This window comes from Chlamydotis macqueenii, chromosome 21 (genome assembly GCF_036417535.1).
Source record: "Chlamydotis macqueenii isolate bChlMac1 chromosome 21, bChlMac1.mat, whole genome shotgun sequence".
Classification (NCBI taxonomy): Eukaryota; Metazoa; Chordata; class Aves; order Otidiformes; family Otididae; genus Chlamydotis; species Chlamydotis macqueenii.
In genome coordinates this window covers 9,084,309-9,099,285 of record NC_141576.1, presented here as the reverse complement: position 1 = coordinate 9,099,285, position 14,977 = coordinate 9,084,309, and the positions used below count along the sequence as shown (strand labels likewise).

Sequence of the window (14,977 nt, the reverse complement as noted above, 5' to 3'; positions counted from 1 at the left end):
CTCCTCTTTTTCCTACTAGCTTTATTAGCACCTGGGAACTGATGCGTCACCACGCAGCTTGAGCTTACTGCGCTGAGCTCTTGTTTCGGAGCATCACCAACCCTTTTTCCAGTCCCACCAGTCTCTCACATACCTGGCACAGCAGAGACGCTCACAACCACGCGACGAAGAGCGTAGGAGCACTAGAGCTGTTGGTGAGCATGGGAAAATAGAGTAGAGAATTGGGGTAGCACTGAAAAATGGCTGCAAAGTGGGACTTGGAAACCTGCTGAGGAAACCTGCTCACCACCTCCCACTTGCTGTCCTCCTTCCTTCAGGGAAGGCTGGCTTGTTTGAGGCAGCTTTTGGCACTGTCGAGGTGTGTTGGGGGTTAGATCCTGCTCAGAGGGGGGCAAACTGGGAAGGTTAGGAGGAGTTCAGATGGTTGGGTTCAGCCTCTCGCACCTGGAAGGCTGGCTGAGCCCCACCAGACCTGTGAACAACTGCCATTCCCAGCTCATTTTGGAGCTCCAGCATGCTCCGGGCACCCAGCATGGCACGGCAGCGCCTCCCTCTTTGGGCTTTTCCTGCTTTTCCCCCCACTGATCCCCTTCCAACACCCTCCAGGAAAAAAAAAAAAAAAACTAATTAAAAAAAAAATCACTACAGCCCTGCTTGGAGCTTTCCTCATTCCTCCTGCCCGGGCTCAGCCCTCGGCAAACGTCTCGGCCCTCCGGGGCCCGGCTGAGCACAAAATAAAGCGAATACCACCCAGGATCAGGCAGGCCCACGCCAGGCGCTGGCACGCGAGCGGGATGAGTCACCTCCTGCCTGCTCTGCCTACACCCGGCAGCAGCTTCCCAGACGGGCAAACATCCACCGCCGGCTCCCGGCCCAGCACCCTTGCCACCACGCAAGCGGACGCTCGTCCTCCAAATCACTCCTGCTCTGGGGCTTCCCCTCTGCGGGGGCCAGGACACCGCCTGCCCAGTCTCTCCCTGTGAGTAAGCCCCAGAGAGCCAAAGTATTTCCATTTTGGATGGTTAAACCACATCTAACAGCATCCTACCCCGCCATGTGATGGGGCTGTGCTCACCCTTCCACCCCAGCCTTGCTCTCCCTGCTTAATTCCTCTTTTCCTAGGAACGCAGGCATTTCATCGCGTTTTAAACACGCATGGCCGGAGCCGGGCCAAAACACCACGCTGGTAGCGTCACCAGCTCCCACCAGCCCAGGAACAGAGAGCGCAGGCAGGGATTTTCTCGGCTCCACCGCCCTCTGCGGGTTTGCACAACCCTTTCCAGCCGGATCCTGGGAAAAACAACATCCACCGCCGCTCTCCCAGCTCTGCTGGAAACCGAGGGCCTCGCGTGCGAGTGTAAAGTGTGTGCTCTCTTACTCTGTTTCAATCCAATCTGGGGGAGAAAACACAGTAAAAACAGCAAGAGGGAAATTTTACCCTCTTATTTATGCAACACTCGCATCCCTGGCTCGCTGCTGGCTCAGACCAGCCCAACCCAGCCTCTGCGTTTCCAAAAACTCCCTCCTGATGGGGCAAAACCAGGGGGCTGCAGCCCAAATAAACGGCTAAGTACCGAACGAGCACCCAGCACGTTTTACAGCTATCGGCCCTCCCAGGTGCTGGGGTGAGGCTCAGCAGGGAGCCCATGATCCAGGTCCCACCTTGCATTCTTTTTTTTTTTGGGCAAGCCTGACAAAGCCACAGAGCATCCGCCCGGGAGCAAATGTTGGCCTGCATTACTGAGCTGGCAACATCCAGCCGGCAGCGCGGAGCTATAAATAAGGCCTTTTGGAGAGCAACCTGCGCGGGGCCCGTGCCGCTGGATCCGAGCGCAGCCCGGCTGGCCAAAAACTCACTTGAGAGGAAGGAAAAGCATCTGGGAAAGATCTCCCTGGCGGGGGATGCGTGGGGCCGTGCTGTAGAGGTGGAAAGCAAACAACCACCTGCAGCGAGAGGGAGGTTTCTGGGCACAAAAGCCTGGCTTTAGCCTCCAAGAGAGGCAGCAGATGCCAAGCGCAGGCTGGGAAAAGCCGCCTTGGCTCGAGTTTTGCCAGCACAGGACAGTCTCAACAGTGTGGACAGGGAGAAAAATCCAGATAAAGGGAAACAAGACTCCTGCTATCAGAAAAAAAAAAAAAAAAAGAGAAACCAACTTGTGACCAGCTCTAAAACCAGTAAAAAGTATTTATTATTTCAATTACAACAAGCCCCATGTGTAGGGTTGAAAAAATAGTTACAAAAAATCCCCCCCATCCCTCCTTTTACATATAAATATTAAAAATCCCTCTACATCTTTGCCTTCTGTCTGGGGAAAGGCGGTGCCCCACGAGACAACGCGCAGCACCTCAGCTACTCTCAGTGGTCTCCTCTCAAAACCGCAAAGGAAGTGTTAAAAAAAAAAAAAAAGACTCTTAAGAAAGCCCCTCGCCCCCATCCCAGCGCCAAACAGGCTGGGGGGGGATGGAGGTTTAGGGCCGCACGGTGATTTCGGGGCTTGCAGTTTCCCAGGCGTAGAGGCCGGGCACGGCGGCAAGCAAAGCAGCAGCAGGAACCACCTGCGCTTGTCCAGGGAAGCGCTTGGGCCGGGAGATCCCAGCTGAGCTGGCTTCAGAAGGGACAGGAGGGAGAACTGGATGCTTCATCCACGCCATCGCCACCTTGCTTACATCTTTGGCACGTCAGCTTTTCCCTTTGCATCCCAAAATTAAAGCTAATCCCAGGAGCCGCAGCATCCCAGCAGAGCTTTTTTTGCAACCCGCAGCATCCTCCAGCCCTGTTCCCGGGCCCGCTGTCCCCGATTTCCCCATCAGCAGCCTCTGAGGACAGTCCTTCCCAGAGAAACCCGGGATCTGGGGCCGAACAGTTGCGTCCGCAGCCCGGGCAGCCCCATCCGGCTTCCCCAGCCAAGGGACTGTCGCCACAGGGTGCTGTACCTACAGCTGCACTGAGTAAAAAAAAAAAAAAATTAATAAATATACAAATCTTTTACTAAAAGGTTTTAAAATGCATTTTCCCTGAAATTTTCCAGTGTATTCCACAGCACATGAAAAAAAATATATATTTCCCCAAAAAAATATATCTTAAAATATTTCCCATCCTCGTGTGCGCATCTTTGGAGAGAGGAAGGTACGTTGGGTGTACTTGGACACGGAGCCAAACCCCCCGGTGTCACGGCGTTCCCTTTATCGCCTCCGAAATTGAGGCATCCTGCCGGGGCGGTGGGTCAGGCTGGAACAGGTAAATACGTGGTGGTGCCCATGGACACGTGGCCCGGCCACAGTGGGAAAGACCAGACTCCCAAATCGAAGTCGTTTCACGAACAAGCGAGGGGATGAGGAGTTTTCACAGTGGATCGAACCTTGGATGATACTGGGGACGCGAGGTACCGCTCCAGCTGAGAACTGGGCGGTTCGTTGCACGGAGAAGTGGTTTGAGCCTCTCGGACGGACCGGGGAAACTCAGCCGTCGGCGGAGGATGAAGCAACCAGCAGCTGGTTCCCTTGGGTGCCTGCCCGTCACCAGACTTCGCATTTCTTGGGGGGATTCATGGGGGAGCCGAGGGGGCAGCCGAAATGCTCCGCGAACTCCCGGGAGTTGGAGACAGTGCCGATGACACGGAAACGCGAGGGGCTGTGAGGGTCGGTGATGAGCCCCTCGTGCGAGCTCTCCGGCGTGCGAACCGAACACCACACCTGCAAGGGGAGGACGAGAGGCGCGAGTGCTGGTGTCTGCAACCTGCTCAGTGCCAAATTGGACCTCCTCGCTCGCGTGACGGGCACCACCACAGCTCCAGCTCCAGATTTTTCTCGCTTTTTAAACCAGCGCCGATCTGGTTCTCCACCCACCACACATCTCTGGAGACCTCGGTTTTGCCATCATACCCTCCCAACACCATCTGGGCACGCCTCCACCCTCCAAAAACCTGCACATCCACCCTCACTGCCCACCACCGAGTGGCCTACCTGGGCAAAGCCAACGAAGAAGAGCTGGTGGTTGGTGAGGCCAAGGGTCGGGAGGGTTTCCTCATCCCCGTTCTTTTTCAGCCAGTTTTGATATGCCTGGAGGCCAGGGAGCGCAGCAGGCTCAGGGGACACCACCAATCCCACCACGCTGTGCCACCCATCGCATCTCCCCAGCCCCATGGCCCTACCCGGTAGGCAGCCTTGAGGCCCCCATTGTCAGCGATGTTCTCCCCGAGGGTGTGCTTGCCGTTGACGGCCTCACCGTTGACGGTGTAGTTGCCGTACTGCTCCACCATGCACTCTGTTTGCTGCTTGAAGGCCTCCACCGAGGAGTTCTTCCACCAAGGACGCAGGTTGCCATCCTTGTCATATTCCCGTCCTGCCAAAAACACAGCGGGACCTTCGTCACCTCAACGACCACCCCATCAGCAGCTGTTCCACCTGGCCCTGGCCGTACCTTGGTCATCAAAGGCGTGCGTCAACTCATGGCCTACCACCACACCAATGCCACCAAAATTCAGTGACCTGCAGGAGAGCAATGCTGAGATATAGAGAGCAGCCGCTGCTCCTTGCAGACATGAAATTTAGCCTCAGATTTTGTGGGATGGGAATAAATTTGGGAATCCTGCCCACCCTGTTTTCCCTAGGCTCTTACTTGGGAGATGCACGGGTGTAAAAAGGGGCCTGGAGGATGCCGGCAGGGAAGACAATCTCATTCTTGGTGGGAGAGTAGTATGCGTTGACTGTTGGAGGAGTCATGCTCCACCTGTGGGCACACGGACACATCACAATCCCATGGCCAATGTTTGCTCCAGCACCATCCGCTTATCACGGTGCAAAGCCATCAGCCCAGATTTAACTCCCTAAAAGTAGCGTGCTCTGATGGGCACCAAATCCCAGTGCTCTGGATATTGTGATATTCCCCACTGAGCAGAACAGGGAAGCGGAGCAAAGACTTACTGGTCCCGGTTTGGTGGCTTCCGGAGCTGGTCGGCAGTGACCCTGGCCGAGAAGTTGTAGAACTGCATGACATTCTCAAAGTAGAGGTCAGACATGGCCTCGTACTGCAAAAGACCAAGGCGTGAGCAGTGTGTGGTGATCGCCCAGTCTTGCTCCACCCTCCATGGTCACGTTTGGGCCTCTGGAGCCAGCTGAGTTACAGCCGCTCTTGTTTCTCCTCCTTTCCAACTTCTGCAGGGTCTCAGGAGGACAATGAATCACTGTTATGGAAAACAGCTCCTCCTCTTCCCAGGCAGGAATCCCAAGAGCCCCAGCCACCCCAAGACTGGCCCACAGCTCTCCAGGAAGTCTCCAGAGAAGGGCCAAGAACATCAGTGAGACCTTCTGGAGGAAACCTGGGGTTCAAGGCTGCCTCGAGGCCATGGTCACATTCCAGTGGAGGAGGGAACAGGAGACCCAGGGGACATCTCTGACCTACTCACGTCATTAAAGACTTTATCCAGCTCCTTGGGGTCCATGATGAACTTTGGGTAGCCGATCATGTTGTAGATGGCGTCTGCCTGGGAGGTGACAAGGACCAAAGGGCTTTTGGTGCCGGGGACGGAAGGACAGACTCACCCAGCTCCACTGCCCTCCACCGTCACCCTCTCCTCCCCGGCACTGCTGCCAGCGCCTCACCTTCTCTTTGGCCGATTTCCTCGTCTCCTCATCCATCCACTGCAGGGTCTCCAGGCTTTCCTCGAAGGCCGTTTTAATTTCTGTGATCATTTCCTCTGCCTAGACAAAACAAGGTGGCGCAACATCAGTCCGGAGAGCCGGCTTCCCACCCCAGAAAGTTCAAGGAGCTTTCGCGCTGGTGGGGAGAAAGAGGCCAGGATGCCGAGACGGCACGCAGACCAGCGAAAAAACCCAATGAACAGAGAGGCATGGTGGACAAAAGGTGGGCAGAGAAACATCGGCTGTCCCAACCGTCCACCATCGTGGTGGCTCACACGCAGCTCGCTCGGGGACGTACCACCTGCTTGCTGTCCTCGGCGAAGGTGGCCTTGACGAACATGGCCCCCAGGGCGAAGCCCAGGTTGTTGTCTGTGTCACTGATGCAAAACTTCCAGCGCGGGAGGCAGGTCTGCACGGAACAAGAGGTGGTTGTCAGCGGTGGCATGGCCAAAGCCCCCAGCCTTTCCACCCCTTGCCCTGCCAGGAGATGAGGTCCACATCCATCCCCCCGGCACCCCAAAACCTGCCCCACATCTCTATTTTTTTTGGATGCAATGTGATGGGGACTTTGCTTAAAAAGCTGCCGCCATTTTAACGGCAATCTAGGGGTGCTGGGGGCTCCCCTCTCACCTTCTTCGTCCCGTACATCACTTCCATGAATTTCTCCTCGGCATCCTGGAAGCGCTGGTCGAGGAAGGGGCTGGTTTTCCGCACCAGGTTCCAGATCATGTAGTTGTTGAGGAGACTGCGGCGAGAGGCGGTGAGCGGGCGGCAAGACGCGCCTGCCCGCCCCGGGCATCCCTCCGTGCGCGCTGGAGAGGCTCTCACCATTTATCCGTGGCTAGGATGAGGTCGGAGACCTGCTCCAGGTATTCCTTGGCATAGACCACAACGGGCTCCGACTCGTTGAGCTCCACGGGGTAGAAGACTGTGGAGAGGAAGGGCATCCAGTCCACGGCCGGCGCCAGCTCCTGCAAAAGCCATGCTGCTGCTACGACCCAAAAAAAAAAACAACCCATCGGAGGGGAGTGGCAACCGCTTCCCGAGCTGGAAGCTGCTGCATCAGCCTCCGGGCGAGGGATTCAGCTGATTTTGCAGAGGCCGGTTCCCATAACAGCAGCATCCTCCAAAGGTCAGAGGGGAGTAAACAATTTCCTCCCGCAAAGGAAAAGAAAGTGGGGCGGGTGTCAAAAATGTTGACACAACCCATTAAGGCCCCTTTGGGGACACGGGGAGGTGACTGGGCTGACGTCCACAGCCGGATCACAGGCAGCAGCTCCGGGAGGGCGTCAGTGCCGCAGCGGGATGGCCACCAGCCCCGGGGGTGGGCCAGAGGCTGGGAGGAACGGGTCAGGGTGAGGTTTCCCCAAGGAGGACAAGGGCCAAGCTATTGCACAAGCACTTCCAAGGCAGCATTGGCTGGCGTCAGGCTTCCTCAGAGGAGCTGCGTCACCTCCACCCAGCTGCCCTGCCTCCCAAACCACGGCGGAGCGGCGAGGCTCACCAACTCCATCCCTACCTTCAGGTCTCCAGCCGTCATTTTGTGGTAGATGACCTCCTCGTCCCGGTGCTTCTCCTGCGGGATGGTGATGTTGGCCAACGCTGTCTCGAAGTCCAAGATCTGCTGCATCTGCTGCCGCGTGGACTCCTCGTCGGTGCCTCCCAGGAACATCCCCAGCTGCACCATGTAGTTCAGGTACCCGGTGAGCACCTACGTGGTGGGACAGGGTGGGATCAGCATGGTGGGTGCCACCCACCCACAGCACCTCCCCGGCAAGGCCAGATTTCCCGACAACCCTACCTTCTCATTCTCTGTCTTGTTCAGGTAGTAATCCCGCGAGGGCAGGCCTAACCCCGACTGATCCACCTGGATGACGTTGCTGTTGGAGTTTTTGGAGTCGGCGCTGACGTAGACGGAGAAGAAGGGTGAGATGCGGTAATGCGCCGTCACCTCCCGCAGCGTCGCGTTGAAGTTGTCACCGTCCCAGGGACCCGTGATGTTCCAGCCACCCAGCTGGGGACAGACAGCAACCGGCTTTTGGGTAAGGAACAACCCCCTGGAATTGCTTAAATATTCCCCCAATACCCATCCTGGGGGAAAACCATCTTGCAATGGGGCTAAAAAGCCCAGGAGAGGCAAGATCTGCCTATAAACCCTGTAAATCCCTGCCCTGGGGGACGCTCTTCCCTGGGAAGCACTGGGAATGGTGTCAGGAAGGTGCTGGGACCGCCCATCAATGAGCTTTCTCCCCCATTTTGCAGAGGCAAGACGGCTTTTCTGCGAGGAAGGGGACAAACCTTCTGGATGAGCTCCACGAGCGGGGCAGCGCGCAGCTCCTCGATCTTGCTCTCGTTCATGCAGGCTTGGTAATAACGCTGTGCCTTGCGCTCCGCCTCGCTCGACACGTTGGCCGTGGTGTTTTCTGCGGGAGGTACCCAGCGGGGCTCGCAGGAGGTCCCTGGGGCCGGGCGTCCGTCCCACCGTGGGGGCCACCCATGCATTCCAGAGCCCCCACCCTTCCACCGGAAAAATATTCATCCCCATTTTGGGCAAAGCCAGGCTCCAAAAAGGCGCCGAGGATCGCTCTGCCAGTCCCCTCGAGAGCATCCCACGGCCCCCAGCCCTTCCTGGCCTCCTGCCCCCATCTCCTCTCCCACCCGCAGCGACTGCTCCGGCTCTTTGGAGCAGAAAGATAAAGAAAGAAAAAACAGAAAGCATTTTTCCAGCAGCTCTGATGTTCCCAGCATCATCCTGCCCCCTGCGCTGCCCTTGCCCCCGTGCTGGCTCTCCCCAGCCCTGTATTATTTATTCCAGCAAGAAGGAACAATAAATCCGTTTGTCCCTCTGCCTCCAAACCCATCCTTTTATTTTTTTTACCCCCTCTAAAATTCTGCTTCCCCAGAGGTTTTGGGTTTTTTTTTTTTATTTTCCTCATGACACAGCTTGCACCTTTGGCTTCCCAGCTGTGTGGTTTTATTAACTAAAGGTCCCTCGGCTGCGAGGAATTCAAGGAAATGCCGAGCGCGACCGCTTGGCTGGAGGCCCAGTCCCTTCTCCTGGTAAAACCAGCGCCAGATTTCTGCGGGAAGAGCCGGGGAACGAAGCCGTTCCCGCGCCACCCCCTCTTCTTCTAAAAGACAACACTTTTCCTAAACCTTCTCTTTTCAGATAACGGGCCCCGGCGCAGTGGAAAGTGCCGATAAGGAGCCAGTTGTTTGCTCGCAGCCTGAACAAACCGTCCCCGCCAGTTGCCTGGATAAAGCCGCCCCGCTTCGGTGTTTGCACGCAGAGGCTGAGTCCACGATCCTCCCTCCGCTGGCAGAGGCCCCCAAAAATGGCCAGATTGGCAGCCAGCCCCCCAAAAAGGCTGCTCAAAAAGGCTGGAAGCTGCAGCAGGAGGGAAAACCCTATATCCTTGGGGTGACACTGGGGGGCTACGGCCTCTGGATGCAGTGTGGGGTGCAAATCCCCAGTTTCAGAGCTCCTGGGAATGCCGCCATGGACTTTGCGGAGCCAAGGCCACCAGCCTGCACCAAAGAGCTGCAGCACCACGGTCAAAAATCCCAGGGGCAAGAAAGAGCAAACGCTGCTGGGATCTGCTTCCCAGTGTCCTCGGATTGGTTTGACGCTGGGCTCCGAGTCCGACCTTACATCCCCACGGGCACGTTTGCAGCATCCCGCAGACCTGACGGGGCTCCCATCGCTCCCGCGCGCTCACCCAGCAGATGCTTCATGATGGCCTGGTTGTGCTCCCAGAGGTTGTTGAAGGTGCCCCAGCGCGAGTGGCCGTCGGGGAGGGGGTTGGCCTTGATCCAGCCCCCGCAGGCGTAACCGAAAAAATCCTCGCAGGGATTCACCCCCCGGTCCAGTGAACTGAGGATGGAGCTGGTGACGGAGATGCAGGCTTCCGACAGGCACACGGCGGGCGGCCCTGGGAGCGGGCGCGATGGGTTCAGCTCCTCCGCCTCAGCGTGATGAGCCGCACCAGGGTGCATCCCACCCACCCCAGGCAAGGGACGTGGGCAAATATCCCATCTGAAGCCTGAGCGTCCCGCCCCGTACCTGAGCATCTCACTCCAGGGCAAATGACGCGGGCAAGCGTCCCGTCCCACACCCGAGCATCCCACCCGGTGCCCGAGCATCCCACCCTGGGTCAAGGACCCGACCAGCATCCTTTCCTGTGCCTGAGCACCTCGCCCCACAGCAAGGGATGCAGGTGACCATCCCGTCTTCTGCCCAAGCATCCCATCCTGCATCCCAGCATCCCGTCCCAGGGAAGCGGGTAGGATCCCTGCGCGGTGCGAGGACTTACGGGCTCTGTAGTGGAAGATGAGACCCAGCAGACAGGCCACCAGCACTGCCGCCAGCACCCCCGCCAGCACCACCAGTTGCTTCTCGGTGCGCGTCCGCTCAGCCCAGCACCTCGGGCCGCTCCTCGAGCCGCGGAAGTTCACCTGCGGGAAAAGCAATGCTGTTTCCCCGCCGGTGGAAAAACCCACCAAGGCATCCCCCATTCTCCTTCCTACGGCCCACGGCATGAATTTGGCCCCTGGCGAGGGATCCGGCACGGCTCAGGCTGGGAAAGGCGGCAGCTGCCTTCCAGAAACTGGCCAGGAAGGGCGGCACAATGGCAGGAAAGGGAGCGGGACGCGCGTTTCGGCAGGCTCACCTGATACCCCGTGCCACCCCAAACCTCTCCTCCCCACTGCCGGAGCTGGGACAGGGTGGGGGCCACGGCGGCAGCGGGAAGTGCCGTAACAGGATACGCCCGCTTGGCCGAAAAACATCCCCAGGAAACATCCCGATGCGATGGCGAAGCGGAGATGGCTCCGCCGGGGAAAGCAAAAAACAGCAGTGCCCTGGTTTTTGAGGGGCTGAAAACTCATCCCAGGCTGAGACCGATGGGGTGGGAGCGGGGCCGGCACCAAAAGCATCGCTCCAGCCCCAAATCTGCCCCGGTGAGGCCGGACGCTGGCGGCTGTGGGGTTTCTTCTCGCCACCCTCGGCCCTTTTTAAGCCGCTTTCCCGCTGCTCGGGGAGGAATTAACCTAATCCCCTTTTGTACGGCGACAAAGCTCCCACCGCAGCGGTAATTGTTTGCCCCAGTCACGCCGGGAAGGGCTTTGGCTGGCAGAAAAAACTGCGTTCTGGGGTGCTGGAAACAACCCAGCCAGGATCGGGCCCCTCAGGCTCCGCCGTCGCTGGCGCCGGGAGGGAAGCAAAGGGCGGCAGCAGCCAACGCCGCCCTGCCCACGCCGGACTTTGCCCCACGAAAAGGCTGATCCCAGGCGGAAAACCCTTCAGCAACCCCCTCTGCTGTGTGCCAGGACCTAAAATCCCCTTTTTTCCCCCCCCAAAACCCACACACGAAGCCCTACCTGGAAGCCGTTGGGGTACCCATCGCCTTCGCTGATGGAGTCCAGGGGGTCTTCATCATCCAGCGTCGCCCGCTTGTAGGTCGACATCTGCACAGGGAGACCGGCGAACGGCGGCGCTCAGCGGCTTGGGGTCGAGGAAGAGGAGGAGGAAGGAGGGCGAGGAAGGGATACACACCCTCTAAAGCCGCCTCCTCCTCCCAGGAGCTAAATCCCGAATGGCTCCAGGGTAGCGAAGCGCTACGCAAACGCCGGAGGAAGGTTATGGAAAGAGACGCAGCCGGAGCCAAAAGCTGAGCGAAGCCCGAACCCGCCTCGCTCTCCCCCGGGGCCGGGTTGTGCAACCTCCCCTTCGGCCTGGAATAAAGCCGGTTCCTCCTCCGCCGCCCCGAAACCGGGTGAGGGACCCCCTGAAAAGCTGGTAGCGGAAAGTATGACTTTTCACCCCAAAACTACCAGCTCGCTCCCGCTCCACGTCCCATCCATGAACCACGCACTCCCCAAAACACCCCGTGGGGTCCCCCTGAGCACCCAACGGTGACGGCACCTGGAATTTAGGCTGCCGACGGGCTCACTCCCAGCTCCTTGTGCCCCGGGCGTTATCTGGCGTTGGCACCCGGCTCTTACCTCACCTCCCAGCAGAAAAACAAGGGGAGACCTCGTGGGTTGGCAGCCAGCCCTTATCGTGCCGCCGTTTCCTTCCCCCTGTGGCACGGCCCTGCCACCTAGCCAGATTGTCTCCCGCCGGGGGAAAAAAAAAAAAACCAAAACAAAAACACAACCCTCTGCCCGCCACTGGGGGGGGGGGCACCCCAAAAATCCACCCGGAGCCCTGCCACCGATGGGCCAAGCGGTGCCGGTCACATCCCTTCACCCCCAATGCGGCGCGAGGCGGTGGTTTGCACCCACACCGATGTCCCTGTCCCGCTGCCATCGTCCCCACAGGGACACCGAGTTGATCCGAACCTGGCCCAGCCCGGCCTCAGTTTCCCCTGGCAGGAACATGCATGCCACGAAAGCGTCAGTTCTCAGCCCGGCTCCTCTAACAGCCTTCCCCGCCCTCCCCTTGCCCAGTTAATTACTAATCCCATCCTCTCTCCCCGGATCTCCAGTCACAGCCTGGGTTTAATTACCCCCAAAACCCACCCGGGGAGGAAGAAGGGTTAAAAGCGAAAGGCAGTTTCCCTCAGTTGTACAAAAAGCTCCGTTCCCAGCCCCAAAATCTCCCCCGGGTGCCCGCCTGGAGCCTGCAAGGCGCGGGGGGGGGGGAAGCTTTAACGGCAAGATTTTATCGCCGCTGAAATCTGATTTTATATTCGCTTTTCCCATCCCCTTTAATTTCCCCCACCCGCCTCTATTTTTGCATCTTGCACATGGCTGAAACTGGCAGCTCTGGGCACGGGTCCCCCCCGCTCGTGCAGGAGGTCCCTGAAGCTGCAAAACACCAGAAGATTCCCGGAGTCCCAGCTTTCAGCCAAGGCTTTCACTCTGTTTCCTGAGGAAACGGGATTTTTTCGGCGATCCCCCACCCCGCCTGCCGGCCCCAGCCTGAAAACATTAGGAAGAACGGGGAAAAAAGCGAAAAAAAAATCCCGCACTTTTTTCTCCTTTCGCTAGGGATGCGCTGGCTCAACCCTGTATTAGACATCAGAGAATCCAAGCTGAGCGTGAACCCCCCCACCAAAACACCCTCGGGGGGCACCGGGATCGACCCCCAGCATCCTTAACTGGGGGAAATGGGGTCCGGGAGGTATTTTTAGCACCCGCGCCCCTCTCTCCCCCCCATCGTGGCACAGCAGCACCCATGGGTGCCCCCCACCCCTCACTGCTGTGCGGCGCGCGAAGCGGGAACACCCCTTTTTTGGGTCAAAACAGAACGGGTTTTGTTTCCCTCCCCGCCCCCCCTGCTCTGTTGTTCACTTAAATCACCAGAAAAACACATTTTCCCCGCTCCGGTGGGGTGGGGGGCACCCAAGGGAGCGGGGGGGGGCACCCACAGCCGCGGGACTGCCCCCCTCTTTGTAACTCACAGAAGTCTTTGCGGGGCCCGAAATCGCCTGGTTTTCCCCCAAATCGCCCGCTTGGCGTTAAAAACAATAAACGCCACGCGCTCGGGGCCCTCACGCCCCAGGAAAGGTGCTGGGGGGGGGGGGGCCAGGACCCAGCACCCCCTCACCCACCGCCCCCCCCCGGGAGCCCCTCACCCCGGTCTCGGGGCGCCCCGCGCCCTCACCGGCCGCGTTCAGCTCCCGCGCGGACGCCATTTCGGAGCAGCCGCCGCCGCCACGGCGTCCCTCTCGCTTCCCCCACCCTGAGCCTTCCCCCCCCCCAAATCACCCCCCAAACCTTCACCGGGCCGAGCAGCACCCAGCACCCATGGGTGCCCCCTGCACCTCCACAGCCTGGAGCCAGCACCGCGGTGGGCGGGGCTCAGCCTTTTAATTGGGATGCTCGGGGGGGGCGGGGGGGGGGGGAATTAGCAATGCCTGGTGTTAATTAGGGGCGCTGGTGTTAATTAGGGGTGCTGGGAAGGGGGTCTGGGTGGGCACGCGGTTTTGCAGGGAGCCCTGGCTGCGGATAAATTAAAAAAAAATAAAAGGAACAAAAAAGAGTTAAAAGTTTAAAAAAATATATAGATAAGGGGAGAGGGAGTGTAGTTTGGGGCTGTTTGCCCCCCCAGAAGTGGGTGCTGCTGAGTGGGGGGGCACCCCTGCACCCCTCTGCTTGCAGAGGAAAACCCGGGGCAAATTCCCGCAGGTTTGGGCCAAGGACTGAGCGGGGGGGACGGAGATGGGGGGCACCCACGTTGGGGGTGTCATCCCCCCCACCAGGGGACCCGCTGGCTGCAGAGCAAATGCGGCTGGGGGGGTTACTGGGGGGGGCACCCAGGGGTGCAAGGGAGGGGTCTGGGGGGTGCAGGGGGGACTGCGGGGATGCCAGGGGGATCCCTGGGGTGTGGGGGGGGGTCCCTGGAGGGGTCAATGAGGGATCCCACGGGGGGCCCTGGGGGTGCCTGGGGGTCCCTGGGGGCGCAGCGGGGCATTCCCCCGGGGAGACCCATCACCCCCCGACCCGCTTCGGCCAAGTGACCCCGACCCCACTGCCTCTGGATTGGGGGGGAGGAAATCGCGTGGGTGCCCCACTCACCATGGCTGTCGCCCCCGCTCCCGCCGGCCTCTGCTCCCCGCGGCCCCCCCACCCCAGGTTGGGGCGAGCGCCCGCCTGAGGCCCGGCGCAGCTCGTTACGCCTTCCGCGGCCTAGCCAGGGTGACGGAGGGTGACGAGCAGAGGATGTACCTGGGCTGGGAAACCAATGGGGCCCGCGGAGGGACGGGCTTCCTCCCGCGCCTCCTTTAACTCTTTCGGGGGGACCCCAAACCCCATTTTGGGGGACCCCCCCACACCCTCCCCCACCAGCTTCTGGAAGCGTCGCCCCGACGAACCGCGGCGGCTCGCTGGGCGCCCAAGGGACGCGGCGTTTCTCCCGGCAGCGTCGCGAGCGCGCCATCCTGCCAGCGCGCGGTTCGCCAGCCGGCGTGCAAGCCCGCAACCTTCCCGAGCGCCCGCCGGTGCGAGCGACTGCGTGGTTGTGGCCGGCGTGCGAGCACGTGCTCGTGCAAGTGAACGGGTTTTTGTGCAAGGGTTGGCGTAGCTTGGGGGGGGCACACGTGCAGTTTTGCGAGCGTGGGTGAGTCTGCAAGTGTGCGAGCGCGCCGGCGTGTGCGAGCCTGCAATTGTATGCAAGCACGCGATCACGCGAGTGTGCACGCGCCCGATTGTGCAAGCATGCAGTTGTGCAAGCTGATAAGTGTGCAAGCGTGCTCCTCAGGCCGCAGCGTTGCCCCCCCCCACGCGTGTTTCACAGCCCCTCCAAGGGTTTTGGGGTTCCAGCCCGGCCGGGTTTGCGCACGTGGCCTCGCAGCGAGATCGCGGCTAACGAGCTTTTTAATGAGCTTTTCAT

At 59.6% G+C, this 14,977-nt stretch overlaps 1 protein-coding gene across 1 annotated transcript; it reads right to left on the bottom strand.

Annotated features, from left to right (window-relative positions):
- Nucleotides 1-2,167: 2,167 nt before the first annotated feature.
- On the bottom strand, nt 2,168-11,625 carry ECE1 (endothelin converting enzyme 1). Its single transcript, XM_086764331.1, has 18 exons — nt 11,564-11,625; nt 11,020-11,106; nt 9,954-10,095; nt 9,360-9,572; nt 7,939-8,063; nt 7,442-7,654; nt 7,160-7,351; nt 6,469-6,611; nt 6,271-6,385; nt 5,939-6,049; nt 5,602-5,700; nt 5,406-5,483; nt 4,924-5,027; nt 4,619-4,729; nt 4,421-4,488; nt 4,152-4,342; nt 3,964-4,059; nt 2,168-3,693 (listed from the first exon to the last, which is right to left on the bottom strand). The coding sequence occupies exons 2-18, from the start codon at nt 11,104-11,106 to the stop codon at nt 3,517-3,519; spliced, it is 2,265 nt and encodes a 754-aa protein (XP_086620457.1). The 5' UTR covers nt 11,564-11,625; the 3' UTR covers nt 2,168-3,516.
- Nucleotides 11,626-14,977: the final 3,352 nt, after the last annotated feature.